Source organism: Salvelinus fontinalis, chromosome 23, assembly GCF_029448725.1.
Source record: "Salvelinus fontinalis isolate EN_2023a chromosome 23, ASM2944872v1, whole genome shotgun sequence".
Lineage (NCBI taxonomy): Eukaryota > Metazoa > Chordata > Actinopteri > Salmoniformes > Salmonidae > Salvelinus > Salvelinus fontinalis.
Window position 1 is genome coordinate 19,106,463 of NC_074687.1, and position 15,319 is coordinate 19,121,781.

The window sequence follows — 15,319 nt, forward strand, 5'->3', positions numbered from 1 at the left end:
AAAGTACAGAGAGATCTTTGATGAAAACCTGCTCCAGAGCGCTCAGGACCTCACTGGGGCGAAGGTTCACCCTCCAACAGGATAACGACCCTAAGCACACAGCCAAGACAACGCAGGAGTGGCTTCGGGACAAGTCTCTGAATGTCCTTAAGTGGCACAGCCAGAGCCCGGACTTGAACCCGATCGAATATCTCTGGAGAGACCTGAAAATAGCTGTGCAGCGACGCTCCCCATCCAACCTGACAGAGCTTGAGAGGATCTGCAGAGAAGAATGGGAGAAACTCCCCAAATACAGGTGTGTCAAGCTTGTAGCGTCATACCCTAGAAGACACGAGGCTGCTACCAAAGGTTCTTCAACAAAGTACTGAGTAAACGGTCTGAATACTTATGTAAATGTAATATTTAAGTTTTTATTTTTTATATTTGCAAAAACCTGTTTTTGCTTTGTCATTATGGGGTATTGTGTATAGATTGATGAGTGGAGAAAACAATGTAATCAGTTTTAGAATAAGGCTGTAACGTAACAGTATGTGAAAAAAGTCAAGGGGTCTGAATACTTTCCGATGCACTGCATATGTGATCGTATACAAATGTAAGCAAGGTGTAAAATGATTATGTTTTAGTCAAATATTATATCTGTTTGGGCTTATTGCAGTCAATTTGCAGTCTACAAATGATTTGTAATTATGTTCTGGCACCCTGACCATCCACTGATTTATTTTTTTTTGCCCTGCATTAGGGGATCTACACACGGTGCTCAGAATGACAGAAATTACATTATGGTTATGATAATTCATCTTAACAGAACATGCAACTCCTGTAATGAAGCATTTGCAGGAAAACACCATTCTAAGCAGTGCACCTGATGAGTGTGGCTCCATATGTGACAGAGATTAAAATCTCAGTTAGAAACTTAGAAAGAATCTAAAGATGCAACAACTAGGATGGGTTGCTAATATACTGTACAAAAATATAAACGCAACATGCAACATTTTCAACGATTTTACTGAGTTACAGTTCATATAAGGCAATCAGTCAATTGAAATAAATAAATTAGACCATAATCTATGGATTTCACATGACTAGGCAGGGGCGCAGCCATGGGCGGTCTTGGGAGGGCATAGGCCCACCCACTTGGGAGCCAGGCCCAGCTAGTCAGAATTAGTTTTTCCCCACAAAAGGGCCTTATTATAGACATAAATACTCCTCAGTTTCATCAGTTGTCCGTGTGGCTGGTCTCAGATGATCCCGCAGGTGAAGAAGCCGTATGTGGAGGTCCTGGGCTGGAGTGGTTACACGTGATCTGCGGTTGTGAGGCCGGTTGGGTGTACTGCCAAATTCTCTAAAATGATGTTGGAGGCAGCTTATTGTAGAGAAATTAACATTAAATTATCTGGCAACAGCTCGGATGGACATTCCTGCAGTCTACATGCCAATTGCACACTCCCTCAAAACTTGAGACATCTGTGGCATTGTGTTGTGTGATGATAAAACTGCACATTTTAAAAACGCCTTTTATTGTTTTCAACACAAGGTGCACCTGTGTAATGATCATGCTGTTTAATCAGCTTCTTGATCTGCTACACCTGTCTGGTGGATGGATTAGTTTGGCAAAGGAGAAATGCTCACTAACAGGGATGTAAACAAATTTGTGCACTAAATTTGAGAGAAGATTTTTGTGCGTATGGAACATTTTGGGGATTTTTTTATTTCAGCTCATGAAACATGGGACATACACTTTACATGTTGTGTACATATTTTGTTCAGTACATGACTAGGATTGTGCCTTTTGGTTTCTGGACAATGAAAGAAAGTTGATATGAAAACCAATAGAACAGGAGAGAAATGCATGGTTTCAATGGCATATGAGGAAGTTTTTATGAAATCATTGCCTCCGTGTTGCTATGGTCAGATTTTGCATAGGCTACATTGAAGCAATGTAAGAAATGCCTCATAAGTAAAACGTTCAGGTTTCATTAGTTAAGTATATGTTTTCAAAATGCATACTGCCTCCAGCTCACATTGCAAAGTGGTTGGTGACATGCTGATAGCCTACTGTTGCCTATGCATGGCAAATAGGAATAATACAAATAGTAACTCTTTTTAATCGTGCTCAAATGTTTTTGAAATGCAATCCTATTGTTGCGCTATTATAAAAGCACATATTTCACTCCAGCAACAATGAGCTGGTGAGCTGCAGCTCTAGCGCTGTCTGACAAGTGGTATTATGCAAAATTAGATACACATGCCCCAATTTAATTCCACAATATTTAGCAAATTGACCAATAAGCATGACTGTCAAATGTATTTACGATTGTCAGATTTGTCCATCAATTAATAAAAAGCATTATTTTGCAAAGGGATTTTTTTTCTTCTCCTGGTCAGTTTGGCCGGGGGAAAAAATAAATGACCGCAATTACCGGCTAACGGAAACCATGAGCAGAGCTCATTTATGATTACTTTGTAATCAACCCGCTCGCCTAAACAGTGGTTGGCTATATTCCTATTTCTTCACATACGCACAGCTTGTACCTGGGATACTTCCATTCAACATTCTTACCATGTACTAGGCTTATGATGGGTTTCTCCTAACAAATGCTGTGTTTTGTGTAGGTGCAGATGGCAGCAGCCTAAACGATGGATGGGGAACACCAGGAAGAGAATCCTTTACGCGAGAAAGGAAATCCTCTACACAATGAAGAGAAGACTTCAAGTGATGTGGAGAAGACTTTATATGACATGGAGAGAGCTTTATGTGACATAAAAAATAGTGCTGAAGAGAGCAGTTCAAGTGATGATAACAGTTCAGGTGATGAGGTAGAAGAACAAAGAATGGATTCAAACCTCCCAAGTGGTTCAGATACTCTTCCATCTAATGCAGAAATCCCCTGCGATAGTGAATCTGAGCCGTCCCCCCAAAAAGCCGCACAAGCTAAAAAACCTCGCCTCAAGAAGTTTGCGCCACGGAAAGGCACAAGGTCAAGCCTACGTTCCAGCACAAAATTGACAGTCAGTGCATGTGATACGACAGATGGTAAAAGAAAATTGGACAAAAAGCACTTCTGCCTGTATTGCAATGAACCACACCACAACATTGCAAGACATTTAGAAAGGATGCACGCAGAAGAAGCAGCTGTTGCTCATGCTATCAGCTTCCCAGAACTCTCCAAAATCAGGTCTCTCTTGTTTGACCAACTCCGTAACAAAGGCAACTATCAACACAACTTTGAAGTTCTTCAATGTGGAGATGGGGAAATTGTGAGAATGTGTAGACCATCTTACGATGGTGTTTCTGTGCGTGACTGCCTGCCCTGCCAACACTGCTTAGCTTTTTTCAACAAAATTGATTTATGGAAGCATGAGAGCTCATGTAATGCTAGAAAAGGACAAGATGAAACGAGGGGAGGAAAAAGAGTGAGGATCCAGGCTGCGTCCTCTCAACTTGTTCCATTGCCTGTCTATTCTACTGGAGGATGTGAAGAAATAATACACAATATGAATCAAGATGACATCTCATGCCACATCAAAAATGATCCCCTGATATGTAAATATGGCAATGCACTATCTGCAAAGCATGGTCATGCCAAGTCGCAGTTTACTTACATTGGTTCAAAAATGAGGGAATTGGCTAGATTTGTACTTGCTGTAAATGAGATGGACTGTGGTGTTCAATATCTGCATGAAGTATGTGTACCATCCAAATTCAAATTGGCCGTTCATGCTGCCAGGAAAATGAGTGGTCATGACCCTGCCTCCGACAGGTACAAGACCCCATCTCTTGCTTTAAAGATTGGCTATTCCTTGAAAAGAGCTACTGAAATAGCTTTTGGGGAGAGTCGTATGACAGAGGACCGTGAGGCAGAGGAACAAGCCAAAAGGTTCATTGAACTACTTGAAAACGATTGGAATAACTGTTTTTCCGGTCTATCCCTCAGCGCTGTCCCTCAGTGTGATGAAGTTGATGTGTCTTCACTAACTGAGGATTTGATCAAACTTCAGAAGTTTCTCAAGGTTGCAGAGGACACAGCGAAGAAAGAATTGCTGGAGAACCCCACCAACACTGTCTGGAAAAAGCTCAATGAAACTCTTCTTGCAGAAATAGCTCTCTTCAACAGAAAAAGGACAGGGGAAGTTGCGAAAATGCTCTTGGAAACGTACACAAACAGGAAGAAAGCTCCAGCTAGTGCAGACATTTTCAATAACCTCTCAAGGCTGGAGCAGGAGCTTGGTGACGACAAATTAACCAGGTTGGAAATAGAAGGCAAAAATGGTAGGAAAATGCCAGTCCTACTAACAGAGAGGATGATCTCATCTCTTGAGATCCTTATTGCAAACAGAGACAAAGTTGGTGTGTCAAAGGACAACCCTTATGTCTTTGCACGTAGCCTGGATGCAGCAAGCTACATCAGAGGGTTTGACTGTCTGAGGAAGTGTGCACATGAGTGTGATGCAAAGAATCCTGAAAGTCTGATCCATGCGACAGTGAGGAAAGAGGTTGCTATTCATTCCCAAATACTAAACTTGAATGAAAGTGAATTAGATCAGGTGGCAAAGTTATTGGGACATGACACCCAGATCCATAAAGAGTACTACAGGCTCTCTGAAAACGCAGCACATCTAGCACAAATCAGCAAATTGCTGCTTGCAATGGATCAGGTTCCAGTGGTAATTCCAGGGCCATCTGAGGAAAGGGTTGTTTCTCCTACATATGGTGAGTATTAGTTGCTTTACCGGGTATTTGGAGAAAGATGTCCATTGTGTTTTAAGGGATTAAATGATCAATTCAGTGGAAAAATCTGTTGTTTTTGTGCCATTTACATGTTCACTAGACCTACATTTTTGAGAAGCTGGCAACTTATTACTCTAGTGTTTGCTCTGTTCCTCTTCACAATATATGATAATGGCACATGTTCATGAATCCTTTTCTTCTGTTTATTCATTTCATAGGTACATCTTTTGCAGGTACATATCCAGCGGGGACAGATAGTGGAAGGACATATCCTACCGAGACATGTCCTACTGGGTCATCATATCCTACAGAGACATATTCAGCGAAGTCATATACTGTGGAGGCACAGCCTTCAAGGTCATATCATGCTGGGACATATCCTGAGAAGTCATATCCTTCAGAATCACATTCTGCGAGGTCATATTCTGCGGGGACAGATTCTGCGAGAGCATATCCTACCGTGACACATCCTGCAGGGACCTATCCAGCAGGTTCATATGTTGCAGGGACATATACTGCAGGGACTCATCATGCAAGATCATATCCTGCAAGTCCTTATGGCCTTTCATCTCCTGCAATATCATATGCTTCGGGGACTAATCCTGCAAGGTCATATCCTGCAGGAACATATCCTGCACAGACACTTCCTGCACAAACACATCCAGCGCATACAGTTATTACGCCAACACTTCATACACAGACACTTACAATGCAGAAACTTGCTGTCAGGACAGTTCCTGCGAGGACAAGTCCTGTGAGGCCGTGGAGTGATGCGGCTAAGGCTGCGGTGAAGCGTCAGTTGGGACACTTTTTCTCAATGATGAAGGTTCCAGGTAAACGGGACTGTGAAGTATGCCTCCACAATGAACCAGCTGTACGAGACAGGACTTGGAGAGACATCAAAAACTATGTGCACAACACAGTAAAATCATTTAAAAGGAAAAAGGGTCTTACAAGAGTGGACCCCAGAAAATGGACAAAGAAAGAATCGGCAAAGATTGCTAAGGAAGAGGTTGGTGGAACAAGGACTGTACCTGCACAGGGTCAAGAGGAGAGAGTAGAGGCAGATCCTGTTGCTGTGGCAACACAAAGGAAGCATAAGATATGGAGTGATGAGGCTCAGGCTGCGGTCAGGCGGCAGCTTGGAGACTTCACTAAACTGATGAAGATTCCAGGTAAAACGGAATGTGACGCATGTATTGCAGCTGAACCAGTTCTACAAGGCAGGACATGGAAAGATGTAAAAAACTATGTGCATAACACATTAATGACAATGTGCAGGAGGCATATTTCAGGCAAACAAAACATGGACCATGAAAAACAAAGTCCAGGGACACAGAAACCAGGGTTGCAACAGAAACCAAAGGTACCGTTGGGACTTCCAGAAGATCTTCCTGTTTATCTGTACTTATGATTTCTTTGAACTAGTTTCAACGCTTTTGATTTAATCTGACGATCTTTGCTCACTCTGATCTGACATTGTAAAGCAATAATTATGTTGCATTTTTATAATGTCACGACCTACTTAATTTTACATTTTTACATTTTAGTCATTTAGCAGACGCTCTTATCCAGAGCGACTTACAGTAGAGTGCATACATTTTATTACATTTTACATGCTGAGACAAGGATATCCCTACCGGCCAAACCCTCCCTAACCCGGACGACGCTATGCCAATTGTGCGTCGCCCCACGGACCTCCCGGTTGCGGCCGGCTGCGAACCCAGCCCAGCCTGGGCGCGAACCCAGAGACTCTGGTGGCGCAGCTAGCACTGCGATGCAGTGCCCTAGACCACTGCGCCACCCGGGAATACCGAATATTCTACCTACGTATCCGTTAGGCCTGGGAATTGCTATGGACCTAACAATACGATTTTATCACAATACTTGTGCCAATACTATATATACACGTGTATATATATTGCGATTCTATAAGGACTGCGATTCGATACTTTGATTTTATTGCGATTTAATATTTCAAACATATTGCTCACTGTGTCTGCTGAAGAGGGACAGGAGAGAAACATGAGAAAACGAGTTTTGTTCAGTCATGGAAGTAAGTGCTGAAAACATGTTGGCTCCCCATCTAAAAAGAAGTTGAGAACAAGGTAGAGAATAAATACTGGACCTTTTGGCACAGGTACAGCCAACTAGCGCTAGCTAACGTTAACTTCCTAGCAAAATAATATGAGAATCGATACTTGGAGTCATAGAAATTATAAAATATAATTGAAAATAATATTGCGTTACTCTATTGTATTGAGAGAAACAAATCCACTAGTAGGCCTATCTGTAGCATCTAGGCTACATAGTGAAATATTATGCATGAGCACTAAATATATGTTCAACATTAATAGATTACATGTACCAATTACAGTGAATAGTTTTTTGAACTTTGTAGATGAAAGTTGTGCAAACCTAGACCGTTAAACTGATAACTTTACCTTTTAGATCACACTAATGGTATACTTCACCAAATGGATCTGGATCCAGATGTACAAAATGTTTTATGTATTCTTGCCTGTACCATTGTATGTGTAGCTAATGTATATGTGTAGGTTAGGTTTTGAGTTTGTGAATTTAGCAGGTTATTCCATTTGAAATGTGTGACTTTTAATGGATTATAAATACATGGCATCACAGGTAGTTGGTGGCACCTTAATTGGGGAGGTCGGGCTCGTCGTAATGGCTGAAGCGGAATCAGTGAAATGGTATCAAATACATCAAACGTATGGTTTCCATGTGTTGGCCATTCCATTCACTCCGTTCCGACTATTATGAGCTGTCCTCCCCTCAGCAGCCTCCACTGCATGGCCAACATGCATACACTATCTACATCCATGCATTTTGAAGCATGTTTGGATTTATTATCATGGATATTTTACTTATGTTATTAATGATAGCTAGATAGCTAGTATTCCTAGCTACTGGTGTATCAGTAGTTGTTTTTATATATATTTTTAAAACACTTGTTTTTATCATTCCTTTCAATCATGCTAGTTTTTGTGGATATTTGCATCTAGAGCTGACATTCATTTTCATTACTAAGCCAGATTCCCACAGCTCCATGACCCAGTGAGCCATCTCAGTCCTGGTGAGTTGCTTTAGTCAAAAGGTGCTGTTGATTAGGCTTGCCAAGTGGGCAGAGTGTGTGCTTTAGGACCATTGAAAGGTTCTGAAAGGGAAAAATCTGTCTACCTATTGCACCGGGCAAAGTCAGTGACACTTTCAGATCATAGCATCATACCCTTCTCCCAAAGTGACTGGGAGTATTTAAAAAATAAATATATTTCACCTTTATTTAACCAGGTAGGCCAGTTGAGATAAAGATAGAGCTATAGATAAGATAAAGCAAGGTAGTGTGACAAAAACAACAGAGTTGCACATGGGATAAACAAATGTCTACTTCTCACTTACACTGAGTGTAAAAAAACATTAGGAACACCTTTCCCCTTTTGCCCTCAGAACAGCCTCAATTCGTCAGGGCATGGACTATACAAGGTGTCAATTGTTTCACAGGGATGCTAGCCCATGTTGACTCCAATGCTTCCCACAGTTGTATCAAGTTGGCTGGATGTCCTTTGGGTGGTGGACAATTTGTGAAAAACCCAGCAGCCTTGCAGTTCTTGAAACACTTAAAACGGTGCGCCTGGCACCTACTACCATACTCTGTTCAAAGGGACAAATCTTTTGTCTTGCCCATTCACCCTCTGAATGGCACACATGCATAATCCATGTCTCCAGGCTTAAAAATCCTTTTAACTGGTCTCCTCCCCTTCCTCTACACTGATTGAAGTGGATTTAACAAGTGACATTGCATGTATTGATTAACAGCTTGAATACCACTATATAGCTAGCTATCTACAGTAGCCTAGATTTGTTTGCATACATTTCTTATGACTAGCAGCCTGGTGCAAGCGGCTGTGTTGTTGCCGAGCAACCGATCTGGTGTTAGAACTTGTAGAAATGCTACAAAAACAGTAGCACATCGTTTGCTGGTAGTTATTATAAAGAAATTAGCATGTGAGAGCTGTCTCACAACAGCAGTTGGTTAGCTTGCTAAAGTGAACTTGATTTGCTTGCTAGCTACTTCCAGACACAAATGAGCGAACTAACTCTGACCATTTAACTCGCCCTAGCAGAGCTAGTTATCTAGAGCGTTAGTGACTGTAACTGTGTTGCTTTTTTTTCCTCCCACCTTTACTGACAACTGTCATATTCGACGGGTGTTGCGCGTTCGTAAGTTCATCAGTTATTCAACAGTTATTCAAAAAATCGTGGGTTATTGTGCGCTCTGGCACACTCAAGGGAGAGTGCTCTGAAATCGTAAATAACCAAAATGAATTTACGAACACACCCTCAATCAATGCATACTATATTGTGGAGGCTATTGCCCCACAATCATTTTTGGTCACTAGTAACTTTTACTATAATGTTGGTTGACTTCCCATCCAATTTCAGGCCGTTTATGGTTCTCTAATCAACGTCTTTGACCAAAAGTTACTATTGTAAATGTGATTTTGCCAATTGGAATTGGTTCATTTGTTCTACGTGTGGAATTGGTTTCAGAGAATCACACAGAACCTATTCCTATTGTACCAGTCTTTCCTGCTAAATATGATATAGATAAGGCTCTAGTGTTCCATGTAATTGTTTTATTGCTTGTCTAATATTAACATTTACACTTTTTATATTAATATTTATATTATTCACTACTGTCTTAACCATATTGATTTCACAACAGCTGTTTAAGTTCAACATTAAGGCTGACTTGTATAGGGTCTGTTGTTACACACCCCACTATTTACTGTCTAAAGACATGGACATTATTAAGTGTTTTTTCTTCAATATGTATTTCTTGTTAAGCTGCCTTTTGTTGCCCCCTGGTGCTCATTGTGTACTGTATATGTAAGATACTATATTTGCTTGGTTAATAAATTGTTACTTGATGTAAACTTTCAAATGTTATTTCAGTTCTGAGAATATTCATACAGCCTACTTGATGTTCCAACAGGGATTTAGAATTGTACCAATAACAATTATGGAAAACAACAGTTTTGAGATTTAAAGGGATAGTTCAGGATTTTGGCAATGAGGCCCTTTATCTACTTCCCCAGAGTCAGATGAACTCGTGGATACAATTTTTATGTATCTGTGTCCAGTATGAAGGAAGTTAAGAGGTAGTTTTGTGAGCAAACGCTAACTAGCATTAGCACAATGACTGAAAGTCTATGGGTATCTAACAAGATGCTAGCAGATACCCATAGACTTCCAGACTTCCACAACACCCTAGGTAAGTTGAAAATAAGCTAAACCTTCAAAAGTGATCTGTCCCTTTAATACTTTAAACAATTATACAGATGCAGTACATTTGGATTGCTGCACTTGTTTGGGGAAAGCTTTTCATCATAATCTCAGTCTTCCTCTCCTTCCTTTCTCCTTCCAGGCTCTGGTATCTTGCTCTTACTTTTCCTTTCTAACTTCCTGAGTGAGATCACAGCCAGGCTGTGCGGGCACTACAGTGTTCATGCCATTGTGCTGAAAGACATGTTCCAGCTGCCCATCTTCCTGGTGAGTCTCACTCGATCAGGAGTACTCCTGGTCTGGAGAACGGTTGATTTTTTGTTGTTGTTCTACCTCATAGTTAGTTGATTGATTAATGTCACTGATCTTTTCCTCTTTCAATTACACCCCACAGGATAGTCACTTCATCTACTCATTCAGCCCAGTGCCAGCATCAACAAACTGTTCATTCGCCTGGCATAGTCACCTACAGCCAAGGTGCACATACACACACACACCGTAACTCATAGCCATGGTGAGAGGGGCTCTAGTCCAAGTTACTGTAAAAGACTGACAAGTTGTTAAAAGGGCTATATAAATAACATTTGATTGATGGACTCCTCTCTCTCCAAGTGAAGCTTCTCGTCTGTGCATACCATGGACAGCTACAGTGAGTTCACAAGCTGTGTGGACCCCAAGCATAGAATGGGAGATAAAACACACAGAAACACTGAGTTTACATAACGTAAACTGACCAGGTGAATCCAGGTGAAAGCTATGATCCGTCGAGACATGGATTGTGTATGTGTGGCATTCAGAGGGTGAATGGGCAAGGCAGAAAAATCTAAGTGCTTTGAGCAGGGTCAATAACTGCAACGCTGTTGGGTTGTTCACATTCAAGTTTCCTGTGTGTGTATCTAAAATGACTAGCAGCCTGGTGCATAACTGTGGAAAGCATGGGAGTCACCATGGGCCAATATCCCTGTGAAACGCTTTCGACACCTTGTAAAGTCCATGCTCCGATGAATTGATGCTGTTCTGAAGGCAACAGGGGTTGCAACTCAATATTAGGAAGGTGTTCCTAATGTTTTGTGCACTGTGTAGATACATGCACAATCACAAAACATGAAGAACCGTTTGAGCCACACTCCAGGCTACCTTCAGATAAAGTTGTTGGACATTCAGCATCCACACAGAGTTTGAGACACTGTTTCTGTGGCAGAGGATTAAAGGACAAGAACAGAAACGCAGATCACCATAGTCCCTGTGCCCAAGAACGCCAAGGTAACTACTCTAAATTACTATCGCCCCGTAGCATTCACATCTGTAGCTTTGAAAGGCTGGTCACGGCTCACATCAACACCATCATCCCAGACACCCAGGACCCACTCCGATTCACATACTTCACCAACAGATCCACAGATGACAGTCTATATCGCACTCCACACTGCCCTTTCCCACTTGGACAAAAGGAACACCTACAGTTGAAGTCAGAAGTTTACATACACCTTAGCCAAATAAATTTTAACTCAGTTTCACAATTTCTGACATTTAATCCTAGTAAAAATTCCCTGTTTTAGGTCAGTTAGGTTCACCACTTTATTTTAAGAATGTGAAATGTCAGAATAATAGTAGAGAGTGATTTATTTCAGCTTTTATTACATTCCCAGTGTGTCAGAAGTTGACATACACTCAATTAGTATTTGGTAGCATTGCCTTTATATTGTTTAACTTGGGTCAAATGTTTTAGTTAGCCTTCCACAAGCTTCCCAAAATAAGTTGGGTGAATTTTGGCCCATTCCTCCTGACAGAGCTGGTGTAACTGAGTCAGGTTTGTAGGCCTCCTTGCTCGCACACGCTTTCTCAGTTCTGCACACAAATTGTCTATAGGATTGAGTTCAGGGCTTTGTGATGGCCACTCCAATACCTTGACTTTGTTGTCCTTAAGCCATTTTGCCACAACTTTGTAAGTATGCTTGGGGTCATTATCCATTTGGAAGAAACATTTGTGACCAAGCTTTAACTTCCTGACTGATGTCTTGAGATGTTGCGTCAATATATCCACATCACTTCCCTCCTCATGATGCCATCTATTTTGTAAAGTGCACCAGTCTCACCTGCAGCAAAGCACCCCCACAACATGATGCTGCCACCCCCGTGCTTCACGATTGGGATAGTGTTCTTCGGCTTGCAAGCCACCCCCCCTTTTCCTCCAAACATAACAATGGTCATTATGGCCAAACAGTTCTATTTTTTTTTCGTCAGACCAGGGGACATTTCTCCAAAAAGTACAATATTTGTCCCCATGTGCAGTTGCAAACTGTAGTCTGGCTTTTTTTAATGGTGGTTTTGGAGCATTGGCTTCTTCCTTTCTGAGCGGCCTTTCAGATTATGTCGATATAGGACTCATTTTACTGTGGCTATAGATGCTGGAGTACATTTACATTTAAGTAATTTAGCAGACGCTCTTATCCAGAGCGACTTACAAGTACATACATTCATACTTTTTTTTTTGTACTCAGGTACACAGGTACAAAAGTATCTTCACAAGGTCCTTTGCTGTTGTTCTGGGATTGATTTGCACCAAAGTACGTTCATCTCTAGGAGACCGAACGAGTCTCCTTCCTGAGCGGTGTTATGCGGAGCGACACATGGGAACCCAAGAGCAGACTCAGATGAGGAAACAGGGATGAATGAACCAAATATTTATTGTTACACAGAGATAAGGAGTGCAGATCCGGGGAAGCTCAGATGAGTTGCAGAAAAAACAGATGTGGAGACTGAGGTTGGAGTTAGCTGAGTAGAACAGGGTAAACGGGTCCTGAGGGGAATCCAAGGTAGTGGTGGTGAGTAAAATCCAGCGCACGGTAGTTGGGTGGTGAGTTGTGGAACAGGAGACAGGAGCCAGAGACAGAGCGGTAACTGCAATGAGAGGATAAGTGGAAACCACTTTCAGGGGCAAGTCCTTAGATGAAAGCCATACCTTTTGGCCTGGAGTGTAGACTGGGGCTGAAGCAACCGACGGAGGCACGAAGAAGGGCAGCCCGGGCCCTCCTCCAGGTGCGACGACAACGGCGAATGTGGTCCTGGACTGAGGGCACCGCTACATCGACCTCTTGGGCAGGGAACAAGGGAGGTTGGTAACCCAGAGCACACGCAAAGGGAGACATTCCTGATGAGGCGTTGATGAGGATGTTGTGGGCATATTCCACCCAGGGTAGCTGGGAACTCCAGGAGGAAGGGTTAGCCGAAGTCAGTGTATTTCAGTTTCCAACTCCTGGTTGGCCCGCTCGGTCTGGCCGTTGGTCTGGAGGTGATATCCAAACGAAAGGCTGACATTAATGCCCAGAGCTGTGCAGAAGGCTCTCCATACCTGGGATGTAAACTGGGGTCCTCTGTCAGAAACAATGTCACTAGGGATGCCAAGCAGCCACAAAACATGGGATTCCAGCAGGTCTGCAGTCTCCCGGGAGGAAGGAAGCTTGGAGGGGAATGAAGTGAGCCGCTTTGGAAAATCGGTCAATAATAGTGAGGATGACTGAGTTACCATTCGATGGGGGAAACCCAGGGACGAAGTCCAAAGCTGTGTGTGACCAGGGGCGACTGGTTATGGGAAGAGGATAAAGCAGACCACATGTAGGTTTTGCGCCGAGCACAGACCGTGCAGGCTGAGATGAATTCCCGAGCGTCTTTCTACATGGTGGGCCACAATCGCTGACGCAGGAAGGCGACAGTCCGGTTCATGCCAGGGTGACAGGTGAGGTGAGTAGAATGGCTCCATTGAAGAACATCAGATTAACTGAATCTGGCACAAACAGAACCTTACAAGGACTGTTTCTAGGATCAGGCTGGTTCAGAAGAGCCTGACGAACACGGGACTCAATTTCCCAGGAAAGAGCAACAACGATGCAGGATGATGGCATAATGGTTTCTAGCTCGGAAATTGTGTTGTCTGCGGTGAACTGACGGGAGAGGGCGTCAGGGTTGGTATTCTTAGATCCGGGGCGATAAGGGAGTGTGAAGTTGAATCTTCCAAAAAACAATGCCCACCTGGCCTGCCGAGAGTTCAGACGTTTGGCGGTCTGGATGTAGGCTAGATTTGTGATCTGTCCACACAATGAAGGGAAGGATCGAATCCTGTAAGCAGTGACGCAACTCCTCAAGCGCCAGCTTAACAGCCAGGAGGTCCCAGTTACCTATGTCAATTTCTCTCTGCAGGCGAGAGCTTGCGGGACAAGGCACAAGGAGGGAGCTTCTGATCCAAGGGAGAACGTTGAGACAGGACTGCACCTACCCCGGTGTCTGAAGCATCCACCTCGAGGACAAACTGGAGTTCTGGGTCTGGCGGAGCAGAAGTGAAGCGGTACGTGAGTTCCCAGAACGCTGCCTCTGCCTCAGGGGACCAGTGGAATGGAGTGGAGGTGAGAGGAGCTGACAAACTGTAGTCACAGATGAATCTTTTTTTTTTTTAACTGGAAAACCCCAGGAAACACTAACTGCTTCAGATACGTGGGCACAGGCCCCTCTGACTGCCCTAACCTTGGCAGGGTCCATCCGTAGCGGTCCTTGAGCAATAATGTAACCCAAGGAGGACACAGAGGAAACATGAAACTCACATTTCTCAGCCTTAACAAATAGCTTATTCTCCAATAGTCAATGGAGAACGTGTTTCTTGTGAGCCTCAAGGTCCTTTGAAAAAATAAGAATGTCATCCACAGACAAAACGCCCAATGACATCCCTCAGGACATCATTAACGAGGCTCTGAAAAACAGCAGTGTCTCACTCAGTGGTGTGTTGAACGCCGTTTTCCACTCGTCCCCTTCTCTGATGCGGACAAGGTGGTAGGCCTTCCGGAGGTCGAGTTTAGTAAACACTGTGGAACCATGGAGGGGGGCAAAAGTAGCACTGATAAGTGGCAAGGGATGCTTGTTCCTGACAGTGATACTAATCAACCCACGGAAGTCTATGCATGGCCTCAGTGACCCATCCTTCTTGACAAAGAAAAACCCGGTTCCCACCAGAGGGGAAGAAGGCCTGATATGCCTGACAGCCAGGGAGTCCTGGGCATATTCTTCCATGGATTCTTGCTCAGGGCTTAGACAACCTGCTACTAGGGAGAGGAGCTCCAGGCTGAAGCTCGATAACACAGTCGTACGGCCAATGAGGCGGCTGAGATGGGGTGTGGTGCTTACTGAATACAGGAGCTAGACAGTGATATTCTGGAGGAACAGAAGACAGGTCTGGGGGTTCTGGAATAGACTGGTGTTGGAGTTAGCTGAGTAGAACAGGGTAAACAAGTCCTGAGG

The 15,319-nt window shown here is 43.2% G+C and overlaps 1 protein-coding gene across 5 annotated transcripts in view; it reads left to right on the forward strand.

The window, feature by feature from the left end:
* The window catches only part of LOC129820966 (M-phase phosphoprotein 8-like), a 64,682-nt gene extending 54,998 nt beyond the window's left edge, over positions 1-9,684 (forward strand). For 4 of the 5 annotated variants that reach the window (XM_055878140.1, XM_055878137.1, XM_055878135.1 and 1 more), the window contains 2 exons: positions 2,614-4,711; positions 4,948-9,684. Coding sequence is in view for 4 of the 5 variants with exons in the window: in XM_055878137.1 (XP_055734112.1) it covers positions 2,638-4,711; positions 4,948-6,143 (3,270 nt within the window). In the remaining variant the exon portion in view is untranslated. The remainder of the gene's footprint in view (positions 1-2,613; positions 4,712-4,947) is intronic. The other variant, XM_055878139.1, reaches the window with a different exon arrangement.
* The last annotated feature ends 5,635 nt before the right edge of the window (positions 9,685-15,319 follow it).